General features: G+C 43.2%; 1 protein-coding gene across 1 annotated transcript; it reads right to left on the bottom strand.

Moving 5' to 3' along the window:
- Positions 1-343: 343 nt before the first annotated feature.
- On the bottom strand, positions 344-16194 carry LOC121531433 (carbohydrate sulfotransferase 1-like). The gene is made up of 3 exons (XM_041836673.2): positions 15884-16194; positions 7356-7530; positions 344-2987 (listed from the first exon to the last, which is right to left on the bottom strand). Exons 1-3 carry the CDS (start codon positions 15884-15886, stop codon positions 1843-1845), a joined length of 1323 nt encoding a protein of 440 aa, XP_041692607.1. The 5' UTR covers positions 15887-16194; the 3' UTR covers positions 344-1842.
- Positions 16195-18974: the final 2780 nt, after the last annotated feature.

The following is an 18974-nucleotide window of genomic DNA, read 5'->3' as shown; positions in this document are numbered from 1 at the left end:
ATGTTACTGTTTTCTTGTGTTTTTTTTATTGGAATGTTTTAATGTTCTGAGAACATGACTTTAAATAGACCCATGAGGAAACCTGTAGAAAATGTTATGCTGAAGTACTGAAATTCCCACCTAAGAAACATATGGTTCTCAGAACGTTATGTGCTAGCTGGGTATCCTGCGCCATTCCTAGAACATTGTGGGAAGGTTGTATGCAAAATAACGATAGGACAACCATGCTTTCACCAAGCTCTAAGAAACATATGGTTCTCAGAACATTATGTGCTAGCTGGGAGTATTGTTATCAAACTTTTAGCATTACACATCAATTCTGTCCACTAGGATTCTCTCAGAGTCAATACTATTGATTGTTTATTTCCCCACATCAACAATGACAAGATTTAGGTTTGGTTTGAAGACAATCCAAAATCGATAGGAGCGGAAATAAAATGATAGATGTTGAATTAGCACCAGGCTCAGTTACATAAATGATTCTAACCACAATGTCCTTGTCTGTAGTTTATCATTTTGATATTGAAGGACTGTCGTTTGACTGACTTCAGCACAATTAGCCTAACTTGATCAAATAAACACAACTTGTTTATGTTATATTGATTGATTTAGAAAATGTTACATCTATAAACAGAGCATTATGATATTTTGACAAACCTGATTTACAGTTGACAGTTACAAACTTAAGACAAAGCACTGACACCTTTTCTTTTGATAATCGATCTTACACATATATTATAGTATATACAGTGCACCAACCAAAGGCCTCTGTCTGAAGTGTTCTGAAGTGTACATTTGAAATGAGGTTGCAATACAAAGTAGGATACAGGCTCTGATCTTCATGGTGTGGTTACCTGTGACATTTTAAGCCATTTCCAGGCAGCATTCAGAGCATTTTCGAAGATGCTTTGTCAGGCAAGCACTATAATTTTCATTTCACAAAAATCCCCTCCATCCCTTTAAGGTGAGCATAAATGGATGACTTGCATCTAGGCATCAGCACCATTCTCAGAAAACTTAACACCATTAGTGTGACTTGAGGCTAGAATTACTCTACTAAGCGCTGGCATCAGTTGAACATCAGCAATTGATATTCTAGGAAATAAAACATGAATACAAAGTGTTGGACATAGACACATTGAATTTCCAGGAAAAATAACATAGAAACAATATTATTTCCAGGAATAAAAACATAATATTCTAAGGTAAAGTATAAATCTGGCCTTAAGTTTGCATGTAGCTTCCCCGGGTCGTTGCTGTAAAAGAGAATATGTTCTCAGTCAACTTACCAGGTAAAATAAGGCTGAATGGAACTTTGAATGGAGCAGCACATTAACACATACACTAAGAAGCTTTATCTAAGACCACTCAAAAATCTGAGATTCTCCTCCATACATTCAGGTAACATTCTGGACTGGCAGCTGAGTTCTGTCGGTTTTTGGAGTGTAATTTTCAAACCACATGCAAACTGTAAATGAAATGCATTCCAATTCCAATAATTTTGGGGGGGAAATATCTTAAACTGCTAGGCATAAACAAAACATGCTTGGAGAAATTAAATGCAATGAAGACACACACAGACAGAGGCATTGGTCTCTAATCATAGTCATAAAACGTTTCTGTGAAGTACAACTTTGTATCATTGGCTGTGTTTACACACGCAGGCCTATTCTGATCGTTTGCCCAATTATAGGCAAAAGAGCTGATCTGATTGGTCAAAAGACCAATTAGTGGAAAAAGATTAGAATTGGACTGCCTGTGTTCAAGTGAAGACACAGAAAACATATATGTTACACTATGGAGCTCTTGTAGCATTACATCCAACCACCTGCATGGTCACAGTTATAGGAGAGTCTGAAAGGTCCTGGGCTCCACCAGACTATTAGACATGTTTCTCAGATCAGCCACAGAGTGGACCACCCTATAGCCTAGAAGAGAGAGTGTATCATTGCACAGAGACTGCAAAGTCCTCACTATATCAAACCCTAGTCTCAGCCTCCAGCTCTCCGCTGTGGCTTTGGAGTCTCTGGTGGTGGAGTACTTATAGTTCCACTTGGACGTAGGAGGCGCGCTGTTGTTGGTGTTCTGTGCGATCCACGAGTGCACGTTTTCATCCATCTCCAGCCCCACGAACCTGTAGATCTCCTGGGCCTTCTCCTTGGGGTTGAGGGCCAGGTCCTCGTAGCGAACCAAGAGGTAGCGTCCACGCAGCCATGCCGGCCTCTGCAGCATCGTCTCTGCCGAGTCTGCCATGTCCCTGCAGGTGCTGGTTATCTGTGATAGGTCCACGTAGCGCGGCTGCCTGCCTGTAGCGTTCCAGATCTTCCAGGCACGAAACTGCTCAGAGAATGCCATCATGCGCGAGGCCAGGATGGCTCTGGGGTCGCGCACCAGGTGGACGATCCTCAGGTCCAGCCGTGGGTCCTCAGTCAGGGTGCGCAGGTCCCCCACCTCAGGGACACGCACCGTCTTGATGGCCACGTGGCCCCGTGACAGACACGCAATGGAGGCCAGGGTGAGGTTCAGCGCCCCGCACTTCTTGGGGCACCAGGTCTCATCAGGCTGACTCCCAGAGGCAGAGGCCCCCTCCCCACCCTTGGGGCACACAGGTGCAGAGCAGAGAGCTCGGCTGGAGCTCCGTCGGAAGAAGGACCCAGTTACGTGGTCCTGGGGCTCAGGGCGGATGTAGTTCTCCAGGAAGCGCAGGTCGCAGGTGTAAAGGTTGAGGAGGAGATCCCGGTAGGCCCCCAGCAGGGCCCGGCGGTCCAGGGCCCGACGCAGTCTGCCGCTGGAGTTGGTGAAGGCCTGCTGGACATGATAAAGGGGCTCGAACGCGTAGAAGATGCCCGGATGCTGGTTGAAGAGCTGACCAGTGAAGGAGGAGCCGCTGCGCGTGGTGGAAAACAGGAGGATGTGGCGCCGGGAGGCCATGGCCGAGGTCTCCATGGGCAACGTGTTGTCGTCACACAGAGCTCTCCACCTGGAGTCTAGAAGGACAAGGGGACAAGGAGAGGATATCTGTACCCATGTAATACACATAGTAGCCTATTGTACTGTGACGAGTTTCAATAACTACAGTAGCTGCATATGCTTCTAGAATATGATACAGTTCATTAAGTATTACAAAATCTAATGTACAATAGTATGGGTCTTGGTTGACTTATTCAGAGGACAACTTAATGATTCTTCTTTATTTGACTACTTTATGAATACAACTTTTAATATTAATTGGTTGACATTCAGACAATTTCGGACAAAGATGTTCTGCAACCAATCCTAAACTCTTGGCACATGGACACGTGGAATGAAAAAACCTTATAAAATTAAAATAGAATCCAGTTTCATCATCATAACAGAGGACTGAGAAAAACCAAATGAAGACTCTATCAAGCCAATTTGCTTAAATAATTCAGAAGGTAAACATGCATGAGTAAGATGCTTGTCTGCCGATGTTTACCCAAGGACTGGTGAAATGTCTCCTTTCTAAATATAGAGTGGATTGCTAACGTGTAATTACTGCTGATGAGGAGTTGATTGCAAAGGGCTTGTTACTTTTATGTGGAGATGAGCTTGACGAAAGGTGCATACAGTATGCAGTTGAAGTCGGAAGTTTACATACACCTTAGCCAAATACATTTAAACTCAGTTTTTCACAATTCCTGACATTTAATCCTAGTAAAAATTCCCAGTCTTAGGTCAGTTAAGATCACCACTTTATTTTAAGAATGTGAAATGTCAGAATAATAGTAGAGAGAATGATTTATTTCAGCTTTTATTTCCTTCATCACATTCCCAGTGGGTCAGAAGTTTACATACACTCAATTAGTATTTGGTAGCATTGCCTTTAAATTGTTTAACTTGGGTCAGACGTTTCGGGTAGCCTTCCACAAGCTTCCCACAATAAGTTGGGTGAATTCTGGCCCATTCCTCCTGACAGAGCTGGTGTAACTGAGTCAGGTTTGTAAGCCTCCTTGCTCGCACACGCTTTTTCAGTTCTGCCCACAAATGTTAAATAGGATTGAGGTCAGGGCTTTGTGATGGCCACTCCAATACCTTGACTTTGTTGTCCTTAAGCCATTTTGCCACAACTTTGGAAGTATGCTTGGGGTCATTGTCCATTTGGAAGACCCATTTGAGACCAAGCTTTAACTTCCTGACTGATGTCTTGAGATGTTGCTTCAATATATCCACATAATTTTCCTTCCTCATGATGCCATCTATTTAGTGAAGTGCACCAGTCCCTCCTGCAGCAAAGCACCCCCACAGCATGATGCTGCCAACCCCGTGCTTCACGGTTGGGATGATGTTCTTCGGCTTGCAAGCAACCCCCATTTTCCTCCAATCATAACAATGGTCATAATGGCCAAACAGTTATATTTCTGTTTCATCAGACCAGAGGACATTTCTCCAAAAAGTACGATCTTTGTCCCCATGTGCAGTTGCAAACCGTAGTCTGGCTTTTTTATGGCCGTTTTGGAGCAGTGGCTTCTTCCTTGCTGAGCGGTCATTCAGGTTATGTCGATATAGGACTCGTTTTACTGTGGATATAGATATTTTTGTACCTGTTTCCTCCAACATCTTCACAAGGTCCTTTGCTGTTGTTCTGTGATTGATTTGCACTTTTCGCACCAAAGTACGTTCATCTCTAGGAGACAGAACGCGTCTCCTTCCTGAGCGGTTTGACGGCTGCGCGGTCCCATGGTGTTTATACTTGCGTACTATTGTTTGTACGGATGAACGTGGTACCTTCAGGCGTTTGGAAATTGCTCCATAGGATGAACCAGACTTGTGGAGGTCTACAATTTTTTTTCTGAGGTCTTGGCTGATTTCTTTTGATTTTCCCATAATGTCAAGCAAAGAGGCACTGGGTTTGAAGGTAGGCCTTGAAATACATCCACAGGTACACCTCCAATTGACTCAAATGATGTCAATTAGCCTATCAGAAGCTTCTAAAGCCATGACATCATTTTCTGGAATTTTCCAAGCTGTTTAAAGGCACAGTCAACTTAGTGTATGTAAACTTCTGACCCACTGGAATTGTGATACAGTGAATTATAAGTGAAATAATCTGTCTGTAAACAATTGTTGGAAAAATTACTTGTGTCATGCACAAAGTAGATATCCTAACCGACTTGCCAAAACTATAGTTTGTTAACAAGACATTTGTGGAGTGGTTGAAAAACGAGTTTTAATGACTCCAACCTAAGTGTATGTAAACTTCCGACTTCAACTGTACAGTGAGGGAAAAAAGTATTTGATCCCCTGCTGATTTTGTACGTTTGCCCACTGACAAAGAAATTATCAGTCTATAATTTTAATGGTAGGTTTATTTGAACAGTGAGAGACAGAATAACAACAAAAAAATCCAGAAAAACGCATGTCAAAAATGTTATAAATTGAATTGCATTTTAATGAGGGAAATAAGTATTTGACCCCCTCTCAATCAGAAAGATTTCTGGCTCCCAGGTGTCTTTTATACAGGTAACGAGCTGATATTAGGAGCACACTCTTAAAGGGAGTGCTCCTAATCTCAGCTTGTTACCTGTATAATAATATAATAATAATAATAATAATAATATGCCATTTAGCAGACGCTTTTATCCAAAGCGACTTACAGTCATGTGTGCATACATTTTTACGTATGGGTGGTCCCGGGGATCGAACCCACTACCCTGGCGTTACAAATGCCATGCTCTACCAATTGAGCTACAGACACCTGTCCACAGAAGCAATCAATCAGATTCCAAACTCTCCACCATGGCCAAGACCAAAGAGCTCTCCAAGGATGTCAGGGACAAGATTGTAGACCTACACAAGGCTGGAATGGGCTACAAGACCATCGCCAAGCAGCTTGGTGAGAAGGTGACAACAGTTGGTGCGATTATTCGCAAATGGAAGAAACACTAAATAACTGTCAATCTCCCTCGGCCTGGGGCTCCATGCAAGATCGCACCTCGTGGAGTTGCAATGATCATGAGAACGGTGAGGAATCAGCCCAGAACTACACGGGAGGATCTTGTCAATGATCTCAAGGCAGCTGGGACCATAGTCACCAAGAAAACAATTGGTAACACACTACACTGTGACGGACTGAAATCCTGCAAGGTCCCCCTGCTCAAGAAAGCACATATACAGGGCCGTCTGAAGTTTGCCAATGAATATCTGAATGATTCAGCGGAGAACTGGGTGAAAGTTGTGGTCAGATGAGACCAAAATCGAGCTCTTTGGCATCAACTCAACTTGCCGTGTTTGGAGGAGGAGGATTGCTGCCTATGACCCCAAGAACACCATCCCCACCGTCAAACATGGAGGTGGAAACATTATGCTTTTGGGGTGTTTTTCTGCTAAGGGGACAGGACAACTTCACAGCATCAAAGGGACGATGGACGGGGCCATGTACCGTCAAATCTTGGGTGAGAACCTCATTCTCTCAGCCAGGGCATTGAAAATGGGTCGTGGATGGGTATTCCAGCATGACAATGACCCAAAACACACGGCCAAGGCAACAAAGAAGGCTCAAGAAGAAGCACATTAAGGTCATGAAGTGGCCTAGCCAGTCTCCAAACCTTAATCCCATAGAAAATCTGTGGAGGGAGCTGAAGGTTCGAGTTGCCAAACGTCAGCCTCGAAACCTTAATGACTTGGAGAAGATCTGTAAAGAGGAGTGGAACAAAATCCCTCCTGAGATGTGTGCAAACCTGGTGGCCAACTACAAGAAATGTCTGACCTCTGTGATTGCCAACAAGGGTTTTGCCACCAAGTACTAAGTCATGTTTTGCAGAGGGGTCAACTACTTATTTCCCTCATTAAAATGCAAATCAATTTATAACATTTTTGACATGCATTTTTCTGGATTTTTTAGTTGTTATTCTGTCTCTCACTGTTCAAATAAACCTACCATTAAAATTATAGACTGATCATGTCTTTGTCAGTGGGCAAACGTACAAAATCAGCAGGGGATCAAATACTTTTTTCCCTCACTGTATACAGTCCAGCCACTTTGTGCTTGTTCTGTATTAGTGGTTACATGTTTGGCAGCGATATGCCTTTACCTTTGGGCTGCTGGCTCTGGCAGTAGTAGACACACATAAAGTAGGCTAGAACATACAGCAGAATGTGTGCTCCCTAAGCCATATACTAGCATAGCCACTTTGTGCTTGTTTTTCTGCGTTAGTGGGGACATGCTTGGCAGAATTTTGAACCTACCTTTGGACTGTGGGCTCTGGCAATGATAGACTCCTCAGTAGACACACAAGGTAGATACACTGGAATGTGTGCTCACTAAGCCATGTAGAGTACAGCCAATTGTGCCTGTTATTGTGCATTAGTGGTTTCACGCTTGAGTTTTGTCCTACCTTTGGGCTGTCGGCTCTGACAGTGGTAGACACCACCGTGGCAGGGCCCAGACAAGGAGTCTCTAAGGGTGCGGATGGCCGTGTACTGGACCCCCAGAGAGGCACACACCAGCAGCAGCACTGTCTTCCAGGAGCACTCCATCCTGCGCCCTCCTCCGCCACTACATCCTTCACGCTGCAGCCACCAGGGGAAACACAAAGAGGTGACACTCCTCATATACTGTCCTCAGGGAGAACAAGAGCGGTGCAGAAGAGTAGTCCTCTGGGATTTTACATTTTCACGTTAATCTTTCTGCAGACATTCTGACCAGAGCAGGACAGACACAAATATTTCAAGAGCAGTTTTTTTCCATCTTCGTAACGTTGCAAAAATCAGAAACCTTTTGTCAAAAAATGATGCAGGAAATGTATCCATGCCTTTGTCACTTCAAGATTAGACTACTGCAATGCACTACTATCCGGCTACCCGGATAAGGCACTAAATAAACTTCATCTAGAGCAAAATACAGCTGCTATGATCTTGACTAGACCCAAAAAGTGAGATCATATTACTCCAGTGCTAGCCTCTCTACATTGGCCTCCTGTTAATGCTAGGGCTGATTTCAAGGTTTTACTGTTAACCTACAAAGAATGACATGGACTTGCTCCTACTTACAGTGCCTTCAGGAAATATTCACACCCCTTGACTTTTTCCACATTTTGTTGTGTCACAGCCTGAATTTAAAATAGATTAAATCGAGATTTTGTATCACTGGCCTATACACAATAACCCATAAAGTCAAAGTGGAATTATGTTTGTAGGAATTTTTACAAATTAATTCAAAATCAAAAGCTGAAATGTCTTGAGTCAATAAGTATTCAACCCCTTTGTTATGGCTAGACTAAATAAGTTCAGGAGTAAAAATGTGCTTAGCAAGTCACACAATAAGTTGCATGGACTCACTCTGTGTGCAATAATAGGGTTTAGCATGATTTTGGAATGACTACCTCATCTCTGTACCCCACACATACAATTATCTGTAAGGCCCCTAGTCAAGCTGTGAATATTAAACACAGATTAAACCACAAAGACCAGGGATGTTTTCCAACGCCTCACAAAGAAGGGCACCTATTGGTAGATGGGTAAAAATAAAAAAGCAGACATTAAATATCCCTTTGCGTATGGTGAGGTTATTAATTACACTTTGGATGGTGTATCAATACATCCAGTCACTACAAAGATACAGGCGTCCTTCCTAACTCATTTGCTGGAGAGGAAAGAAATCGCTCAGGGATTTCACCATGAGGCCAATGGTGACTTTAAAACAGTTAAAGAGTTTAATGGCTGTGATAGGAGAAAACAGAGTTTTTAAACAAATTATAATGTAATTGAAAAGGAGAAGAACCATCGAAACGAAACAAGGAGGGGGTGAACAATGGGAAGTTCTTAACTCTTAATCAAAAAAAATATATATATATACACTACCGGTCAAAAGTTTTACAACACCTACTCATTCAATGTGAAATTACACATCTGGAATCATGTATTAACCAGAAAAGTGTAGAAGTAGAAGTTTAAGTGTTGTTGTACATTAGTTTACTCCAATTAGGGGAGGGGTGATAGGGTTAGGAGAAAATAATAATTAAAAATATATAAAGATATATACAGTACCAGTCAAAAGTTTGGACACACCTACTCATTTAAGGGTTTTTCTTTATTTTTACTATTTTCTACATTGTAGAATAATAGTGAAGACATCAAAACTATGAAATAACACATATGGAATTATGTAGTAACCAAAAAAGTGTTCAACAAATCAAATCATATTTTATATTTGAGATTCTTCAAATAGCCACCGTTGGCCTTGATGACAGCTTTGCACACTCTTGGCATTCTCTCAACCAGCTTTACCTGGAATGCTTTTCCAACAGTCTTAAAGGAGTTCCCACATATGCTGAGCACTTGTTGGCTGCTTTTCCTTCACTCTGCGGTCCGACTCATTCCAAACCATCTCAATTTGGTTGAGGTCTGGGGATTGTGGAGGCCAGGTCATCTGATGCAGCACTCAATCACTCTCCTTCTTGGTAAAATAGCCTGTACACAGCCTGGAGGTGTGTTGGGTCATTGTCCTGTTGAAAAACAAATGATAGCCCAAACCAGATGGGATGGGATCGCTGCAGAATGCTGTGGTAGCCATGCTGGCTAAGTGTGCCTTGAATTCTAAATAAATGACAGACAGTGTCACCAGCAAAGCACCCCCACACCATAACACCTCCTCCTCCATGCTTTACGGTGGGAAATACACATGCGGAGATCATCTGTTCCCCCACACCGCGTCTCACAAAGACATGGCGGTTGGAACCAAAAATCTCCAATTTGGACTCTAGACCAAAGGACACATTTCCACCGGTCTAATGTCCATTGCTTGTGTTTCTTGGCCCAAGCAAGTCTCTTCTTCTTATTGGTGTCCTTTAGTAGTGGTTTCTTTGCAGCAATTCAACCATGAAGGCCTGATTCACACAGTCTCCTATGAACAGTTGATGTTGAGATGTGTCTGTGACTTTTATTTGGGCTGCAATTTCTGAGGCTGGTAACTCTAATTAACTTATCTTCTGCAGCAGTGGTAACTCTGGGTCTTCCATTCCTGTGGCGGTCCTCATGAGAGCCAGTTTCATCATAGCGCTTGATGGTTTTTGCAACTGCACTTGAAGAAACTCAAAGTTCTTGAAATGTTCTGTATTGACTGACCATCATGTCTTAAAGTAATGATGGACTGTCGTTTCTCTTTGATTATTTGAGCTGTTCTTGCCATAATATTTTACATTTATATTTACGTCATTTAGCAGACGCTCTTATCCAGAGCGACTTACAAATAGGTGCATTCACCTTATAGCCAGTGGGATAACCACTTTTTTTTTTGGGGGGGGGTAGAAGGATTACTTTATCCTATCCCAGGTATTCCTTAAAGAGGTGGGGTTTCAAATGTCTCCGGAAGGTGGTGAGTGACTCCGCTGTCCTGGCGTCGTGAGGGAACTTGTTCCACCATTGGGGTGCCAGGGCAGCGAACAGTTTTGACTGGGCTGAGCGGGAACTATGCTTCCGCAGAGGTAGGGGAGCCAGCAGGCCAGAGGTGGATGAACGCAGTGCCCTCGTTTGGGTGTAGGGACTGATCAGAGCCTGAAGGTACGGAGGTGCCGTTCCCCTCACAGCTCCGTAGGCAAGCACCATGGTCTTGTAGCAGATGTGAGCTTCAACTGGAAGCCAGTGGAGTGTGCGGAGGAGCGGGGTGACGTGAGAGAACTTGGGAAGGTTGAACACCAGACGGGCTGCGGCATTCTGGATGAGTTGTAGGGGTTTAATGGCACGGGCAGGGAGCCCAGCCAACAGCGAGTTGCAGTAATCCAGACGGGAGATGACAAGTGCCTGGATTAGGACCTGTGCCGCTTCCTGTGTAAGGCAGGGTCGTACTCTCCGAATGTTGTAGAGCATGAATCTACAGGATCGGGTCACCGCCTTGATGTTAGCGGAGAACGACAGGGTGTTGTCCAGGGTCACGCCAAGGCTCTTCGCACTCTGGGAGGAGGACACAACGGAGTTGTCAACCGTGATGGCGAGATCATGGAACAGGCAGTCCTTCCCCGGGAGGAAGAGCAGCTCCGTCTTGCCAAGGTTCAGCTTGAGGTGGTGATCCGTCATCCATACTGATATGTCTGCCAGACATGCAGAGATGCGATTCGCCACCTGGTTATCAGAAGGGGGAAAGGAGAAGATTAGTTGTGTGTCGTCAGCGTAGCAATGATAGGAGAGGCCATGTGAGGATATGACAGAGCCAAGTGACTTGGTGTATAGCGAGAATAGGAGAGGGCCTAGAACTGAGCCCTGGGGGACACCAGTGGTGAGAGCACGTGGTGCGGAGACAGCTTCTCGCCACGCCACTTGGTAGGAGCGACCGGTCAGGTAGGACGCAATCCAAGAGTGAGCCGCGCCGGAGATGCCCAGCTCGGAGAGGGTGGAGAGGGAGGATCTGATGGTTCACAGTATCAAAGGCAGCAGACAGGTCTAGAAGGACAAGAGCAGAGGAGAGAGAGTTAGCTTTAGCAGTGCGGAGAGCCTCCGTGACACAGAGAAGAGCAGTCTCAGTTGAATGACCAGTCTTGAAACCTGACTGGTTTGGATCAAGAAGGTCATTCTGAGAGAGATAGCAAGAGAGTTGGCTAAAGACGGCACGCTCAATAGTTTTGGAGAGAAAAGAAAGAAGGGATACTGGTCTGTAGTTGTTGACATCAGAGGGATCGAGTGTTGGTTTTTTGAGAAGGGGTGCAACTCTCGCTCTCTTGAAGACGGAAGGGACATAGCCAGCGGTCAAGGACATAGCCAGCAACACGGTTTAGCGCCAATACTCGACGACAACAAACCACCAGTGTATCAACACGCAAGCAGATCGTTCGTGTCCGTATCTAACGTTGTGGGTTAGTCCCGACAGCTTGAGCGAGTCCGTCGTCAACTTATTGTCCAAATATAATATGGACTTGGTCTTTTACCAAATAGGGCTATCTTCTATATACCCCCCCCTTCCTTGTCACAACACAACTGATTGGCTCAAACGCATTAAGAAGGAAAGAAATTCCACAAATTAACTTTTAAGAAAGAACATCTGTTAATTGAAATGCATTCCAGGTGACTACCTCATGAAGCTGTTGAGAGAATGCCAAGAGTGTGCAAAGCTGTCATCAAGGCAAAGGGTGGCTATTTGAAGAATCTCAAATATAAAATATATTTTGATTTGTTTAACACTTTTTTGGTTACTACATGATTCCATATGTATCATTTCATAGTTTTGATGTCTTCACTATTATTCTACAATGTAGAAAATAGTAAAAATTAAGAAAAACCCTTGAATGAGAGGTGTTCTAAAACTTTTGACCGGTAGTGTGTGTGTATATATATATATATATATATATATATATATATATATATATATAAATAATGGAAATGTAATGTAATTTACAATGTATGATATTAATCCCGTTTTAAAATAATAAAAATATATTTTTTTTTAAGCAACAAAAAATTACTAAACAACTAATGATACAAAACTGATTGTATCTCATGAAAGAGAAAATAAACAGAGAAATCAGGTTTTAAAACTGATCTTGTTTCAAATAAATACAAAATAAATAAATAAGAGAAAACAGAGGATGGCTCAACAACATTGGAGTTACTCCACAATACTAACCTAAATGACAGTGAAAAAAAGAAGGAAGCCTGTACAGAATAAAAATATTCCAAAAAAAGGCATATAAATTAACTTTATTTCCTGAATACGAAGCGTTATGTTTGGGGAAAATCCAACACAACACATCACTGAGTATCACTCTTCATATTTCCAAGCGTGGTGGTGGCTGAATAATGTTATGGGTATGCTTGTCATTGGCAAGGACTAGGGATTTTTTGGGATAAAAAGAAACAGACAGGCAAAATCCTAGAGGAAAACCTGGTTGTCTGCTTTCCAACAGACACTGGGAGACAAATTCACCTTTCAGCAGGACAATAACCTAAAAGACAAGGCCAAATATACACTAGAGTTGCTTACCAAGTTGACATTGAATGTTCCTGAGTGGCATAGTTACAGTTTTGACTTAAATCGGCTTGAAAATCTATGTCAAGACTTGAAAATGGCTGTCTAGCAATGATCAACAACCAACTTGACAGAGCTTGAATATTTTTTTTAAGAATAATGTGCACATATTGTACAATCCAGGTGTCACGCACGTTTACTGATGACTCGTGGAACCAAGGCGCAGCGTGATAAGCGTACATTTTATTAGTACACAACACACGAACAAAACAACAAAACGAATGATACGTGAAGTCCTGAGGTTACAACAACACAAACCTTTACGGAACAAGATCCCAAAAACTAACTGGTGCCAACAGGCTGCCTAAGTATGGTCCCCAATCAGAGACAACGAGCTACAGCTGCCTCTGATTGGGAACCACCCTGGCCAACATAGATCTAAACGATCTAGAACAAAAAACATAGAAAACTAAACAATGAAAATCCACACCCTGGCTCAACATTTAAGAGTCCCCAGAGCCAGGGCGTGACACCAGGTGTGCAAAGCTCTTAGAGACTTACCCAAAAAGACTCACAGCTGTAATCACTGCCAAAGGTGATTCTAACATTGACTCAGGGGTGTGAACACTTATGTAAATTAGATATTTATGTATTTCATTTTCAATAAATCTGCCAACATTTCTAAAAACATGATTTCACTTTTTCATTATGGGGTATTGTATGTAGATGGGTGAAAAACATATTATTTGAATTCAGGCTTTGACAACAAAATGTGGAATAAGTCAAGGGGTATGAACACTTTCTGAAGGCACTGTATCTCTCCGATTTGGTCCTGCCATACATACCTACACTTACTCTACGGTCACAAGACGCAGGCCTCCTTATTGTTCCTAGAATGTCTAAGCAAACAGCTGGAGGCAGGGCTTTCTCCTATAGAGCTACATTTTTATGGAATGGTCTGCCCATTCGGTCTCAACCTTTAAGTCTTTAATGAAAACTCATCTCTTCAGTAGGTCCTCTGATTAAATGTAGTCTGGCCCAGGGGTGCGAAGGTGAACGGCAAGATACTGGAGTGACGAAACACCCTTGCTCTCTCTGCTTGGCCGGCTCCCCTCTCTCCACTGGGATTCTCTGCCTCTGACCCTATTACGGGGGATGAATCACTGGCTTGCTCGCACACTCCCATGCCGTCCCTAGGAGGGTGCATCACGTCATGCCAGGATTTTATTTTCCACTATACTCGACTTGAGTGGGTTGAGTAACTGATGTGATCTTCCTTTCCGGTTTTGCGCCCCCTTGGGCTCGTGCGGTGGGGTATTAAGTTATTCATCTGTTGATATCCCTTTGGTGGTGTGGGGGCTGTGTTTTGGTAAGTGGGTGGGGTTATATCCTGCTTGCCCCTGTCCGGTGGTAACTTTGGACGGGGCCACCTTGTCCCCCGACCCCCCCCCCGTCTCAGTCCCCAGTATCTATGCTGCAATAGTCTATGTGCCGGGGGGCTAGGGTCAGTCTATCCTATCTGGTGTAATTCTCCTGTCTTATCTGGTTTCCTGTCTGATCTTAGGTATGCTCTCTCTCTCTCTCTCTCTCTCTCTCTCTCTCTCTCCGTCTCCCCTCCCAGAGAACCTGAGCCCTAGAACCATGCCTCAGGACTACCTGGCCTGACGACTCCTGGCTGTCCCCGTCCACCTGGTCGTGCTGCTGCTCCAGTTTCTGCTGTTCTGCCTGTGGCTATGGAACCCTGACCGGTTCACCGGAGGCGCTACCCAGACCTGCTGTTTCGACCCTCTCTCTCTCGCTCTCAATTTCTCTCTCTCTACCGCACCTGCTGTCTCGAACTCTGAATGCTCAACTATGAAAAGCCAACTGACATTTACTCCTGAGGTGCTGACCAGTTGCACCCTCTATAACCAGTGTGATTATTATTTGACCCTGCTGGTCATCTATGAACCTGGGCGGAGCTTGCTTGCCAGAATCTCTACCAACTCTCTCCTCTGCCAGGGGGGCAAGTCACATACAGTAGCTTACATGCAACAGCCACAGGCAGAGAGCTGAGAGAGAAGAGAGCACTCTCACAGAGAGAGGAGCTCTACTGACCCGAGGCTACAGACTAACCCCGGTGATATGATAGAAGATTAATCTAGTCCTACATGCCTCCCTGATCTCACAGAAAAGAGAAATGCAAACTGGCACTTTGAGATGTGTAAAGGTCAATTGTGGATCTTATCTTGTACATGCTGACTTACAGCACCTGTCTTTACACTGAATGCATAGACATTTTTATTAAACAGGACACGGATGCCTCATGCAACATGCAAAATTATGCAGGTGTGTGTATTTACACACACACAATCACATAGGCTATATACACCCCACAGATCACCATCAAGTAGTTAGACAATAGATAAGCTACAAAGGAAAAAAATAACATTTGGTGGTGGTGGTGTTGGGGTGCTCATGAAAGTGATATAATCATCTCATGTCAGAAATGGCAAGTGTTAATAATATATTGATCATAATAGGTGCATTTTAAACAAAAGAGTGATATCTAAATGCTATTCAAATAAAACTTTATATCTGTCTCCTCCATAAACTCAGAGCAACAGGGTGGAAGGCGTCGTGCACCTGCGTGCCAAGAAAAAAACACAGTAAAAAATCTACAATTACATGTTCTCTAAGATATAAGATAAGAAATCACATAATAATGTCAACTATCGGTGGCGCAGCGCCAACATCCTCCAACATAACCGTAGCCTATATGGCGCACGTTTCGGTAACCTGTGTAGTCCAGGTAGGCCTAAGCGTGAGTTCAAGTCCGTCGTAATTCATCACTGGCAGTTACTATATCTGATAATAACAGTGTACATAATATACTAGTTCACAGTCACACACATTTTGCCGTGTGAACCAATACGCATAGCAAGCGAAAAACAATAAAGCAATAAATAAATAAATGCATCTTCATCTTACCATATAAACTCTTTGCCAAATCAGCTCGGTAAAGTCAAATTCATTGGTGGCACCCTTGTGAGAGTAGCTCCGTGAGCATCTTCGTGTTCTCGACGTTTTGTCCAGTAGCGGAGTGGGATGAGCATTGGGAACTGAGAGAGCGAGCAGCGCGAGGGTTGTGGAAAGGCGCGAAGGGATGGAGCAGCAGAGAGCGCTTGAAGAGGCAAAGCAGAAACCTCCCCCATGTCATTTTCAGCCCATAGCTGACTCAATAGTTGGTTTCTTTCGATGTCTTACACTTTGAATCATCACACATTTTAGAATAACTGTAAAACGATATACTAGATTTGGGCAAACAGATGCATATGGTAACCAAAACAACCTGCCCAGATAGCACATTTGGTTCCTTGGAAGTTGTGGGAACATATGTTTTTGGTTTCACATTGGTTGTGGGAAGGAAGCCATAGGTTTCCTGACCAGTAAAAATGTAATGTTTTTTAAATGTTCTGAGAACAGAAGTGAAAGTTTTGCCTGTTCTGGGAACATTTATTTTTAGGTTGCAGGGAGGTTCTGAGAATGTTTTACTCTGTTTCCTTGAAAGTTTTCCTGGGAGGTTTTATTAACGCTCTCAGAATGGAAATTATAGGTTATTTGGAGGTTTTTTAATAACTTCCTCAAAACTTTAACTGAATGTTTCAATAAGACGTTTAATAACACTGCTAGGTTATTTTGTGTTAACTTTTTTGAACTCCAAGCACATATAGAAATTATTTTCCTTAGACATCCAACCACATTTATTTTTTATTGTGACATGGCATCAATGAGACTCGAACCTATAATCTTCTGTTCTCTGTCCATGGAATTAGTCCTCTGCGCCACCAGGATGGAGCTAGCACGCCATGTTTTTTTTTACGCATACAAAGCTGTTCATTTTAGTCTTAAAACAGACCCCATTTCAAAGGAAAACAAGCACTCATTAAGATCAGGTGTGGTCAATTAGTGGGCGCGGCCAACACACCTGAACAGACTTAACAAAATAGAGGATAGAGAGAGTTTTAATGATGCTGAGTATGGAATGTACAGTGGCTTGCGAAAGTATTCACCCCCCTTGGCATTTTTCCTATTTTGTTGCCTTACAACCTGAAATTAAAATTGATTTTTTGGGGGGACTGTATCATTTGATTTACACAACATGCCTACCACTTTGAAGATGCAAAATATTATTTATTGTGAAACAAACAAGAAATGAGACAAAAAAACGGAAAACTTGAGCGTGCATAACTATTCACCCCCCCAAAGTCAATACTTTGTAGATCAACCTTTTGCAGCAATTACAGCTGCAAGTCTCTTGGGGTATGTCTCTATAAGCTTGGCACATCTAGCCACTGGGATTTTTGCCCATTCTTCAAGGCAAAACTGCTCCAGCTCCTTCAAGTTGGATGGGTTCCGCTGGTGCACAGCAATCTTTAAGTCATACCACAGATGCTCAATTGGATTGAGGTCTGGGCTTTGACTAGGCCATTCCAAGACATTTAAATGTTTCCCCTTAAACCCCTCGAGTGTTGCTTTAGCAGTATGCTGACAGTCGTGGTCAAAAGGTTTGAGAATGACACAAATATTAATTTTCACAAAGTCTGCTGCCTCAGTTTTTATGATGGCAATTTGCATATACTCCAGAATGATAAAAATAATTGCAATTAATTGCAAAGTCCCTATTTGCCATGAAAATGAACTTAATCCCCCAAAAACATTTCCACTGCATTTCAGCCCTGCCACAAAAGGACCAGCTGACATCATGTCAGTGATTCTCTCGTTAACACAGGTGAGAGTGTTGACGAAGACAAGGCTGGAGATCACTCTGTCATGCTGATTGAGTTAGAATAACAGACTGGAAGCTTTAAAAGGAGGGTGCCGCTTGAAATAATTGTTCTTCCTCTGTTAACCATGGTTACCTGCAAGGAAACACATGCCGTCATCATTGCTTTGCACAAAAATGGCTTCACAGGCAAGGATATTGATGCTAGTAAGATTGCACCTAAATCAACCATTTATCGGATCATCAAGAACTTCAAGGAGAGAGGTTCAATTGTTGTGAAGGCTTCAGGGCGCCTAAGAAAGTCCAGCAAGTGCCAGGACCATCTCCTAAAGTTGATTCAGCTGCGGGATTGGGGCACCACCAGTGCAGAGCTTGCTCAGGAATGGCAGCAGGCAGGTGTGAGTGCATCTGCACGCACAGTGAGGCAAATACTTTTGGAGGATGGCCTGGTGTCAAGAAGGGAAGCGAGGAAGCCACTTCTCTCCAGGAAAAACATCAGGGACAGACTGATATTCTGCAAAAGGTACAGGGATTGGACTATAGAGGACTGGGGTAAAGTCATTTTCTCTGATGAATCCCCTTTCCGATTGTTTGGGGCATCCGGAAAAAAGCTTTTCCGGAGAAGACAAGGTGAGCGCTACCATCAGTCCTGTGTCATGCCAACAGTAAAGTATCCTGAGACCATTCATGTGTGGGGTTGCTTCTCAGCCAAGGGAGTGGGCTCACTCACAAATTTGCCTAAGAACACAGCCATGAATAAAGAATGGTACCAACACATCCTCCGAGAGCAACTTCTCCCAACCATCCAAGAACAGTTTGGTGACGAACAATTCCTTTTCCAGAATGATGGAGCACCTTGCCATAAGGCAAAAGTGATAACTAAGTGGCTCGGGGAACAAAACATAGACATTTTGGGTCCATGGCCAGGAAACTCCCCAGACCTTAATCCCATTGAGAACTTGTGATCAATCCTCAAGAGGCGGGTGGGACAACAAAAACCCACAAATTCTGACAAACTCCAAGCATTGATTATGCAAGAATGGGCTGCCATCAGTCAGGATGTGGCCCAGAAGTTAATTGACAGCATGCCAGGGCGGATTGCAGAGGTCTTGAAAAAGAAGGGTCAACACTGCAAATATTGACTCTTTGCATAAACTTAATGTAATTGTCAATAAAAGCCTTTGACACTTATGGAATGCTTGTAATTATACTTCAGTATACCATAGTAACATCTGACAAAAATATCTAAAAACACTGAAACAGCAAACTTTGTGAAGACCAATACTTTTGACCACG

The sequence above is a fragment of the Coregonus clupeaformis genome, chromosome 19 (assembly GCF_020615455.1).
Source record: "Coregonus clupeaformis isolate EN_2021a chromosome 19, ASM2061545v1, whole genome shotgun sequence".
Lineage (NCBI taxonomy): Eukaryota > Metazoa > Chordata > Actinopteri > Salmoniformes > Salmonidae > Coregonus > Coregonus clupeaformis.
The sequence above is the reverse complement of the archived record's forward strand: the minus strand, read 5'-3'. Positions and strand labels throughout refer to the sequence as shown.

Coding starts and splice junctions, on each gene's coding strand:
- LOC121531433 (XM_041836673.2), bottom strand. Junction 2,988..7,355: donor TCAGAGCCGACAGCCCAAAG/GTAGGACAAAAC, acceptor TTGTCCTTCTAG/ACTCCAGGTGGAGAGCTCTG.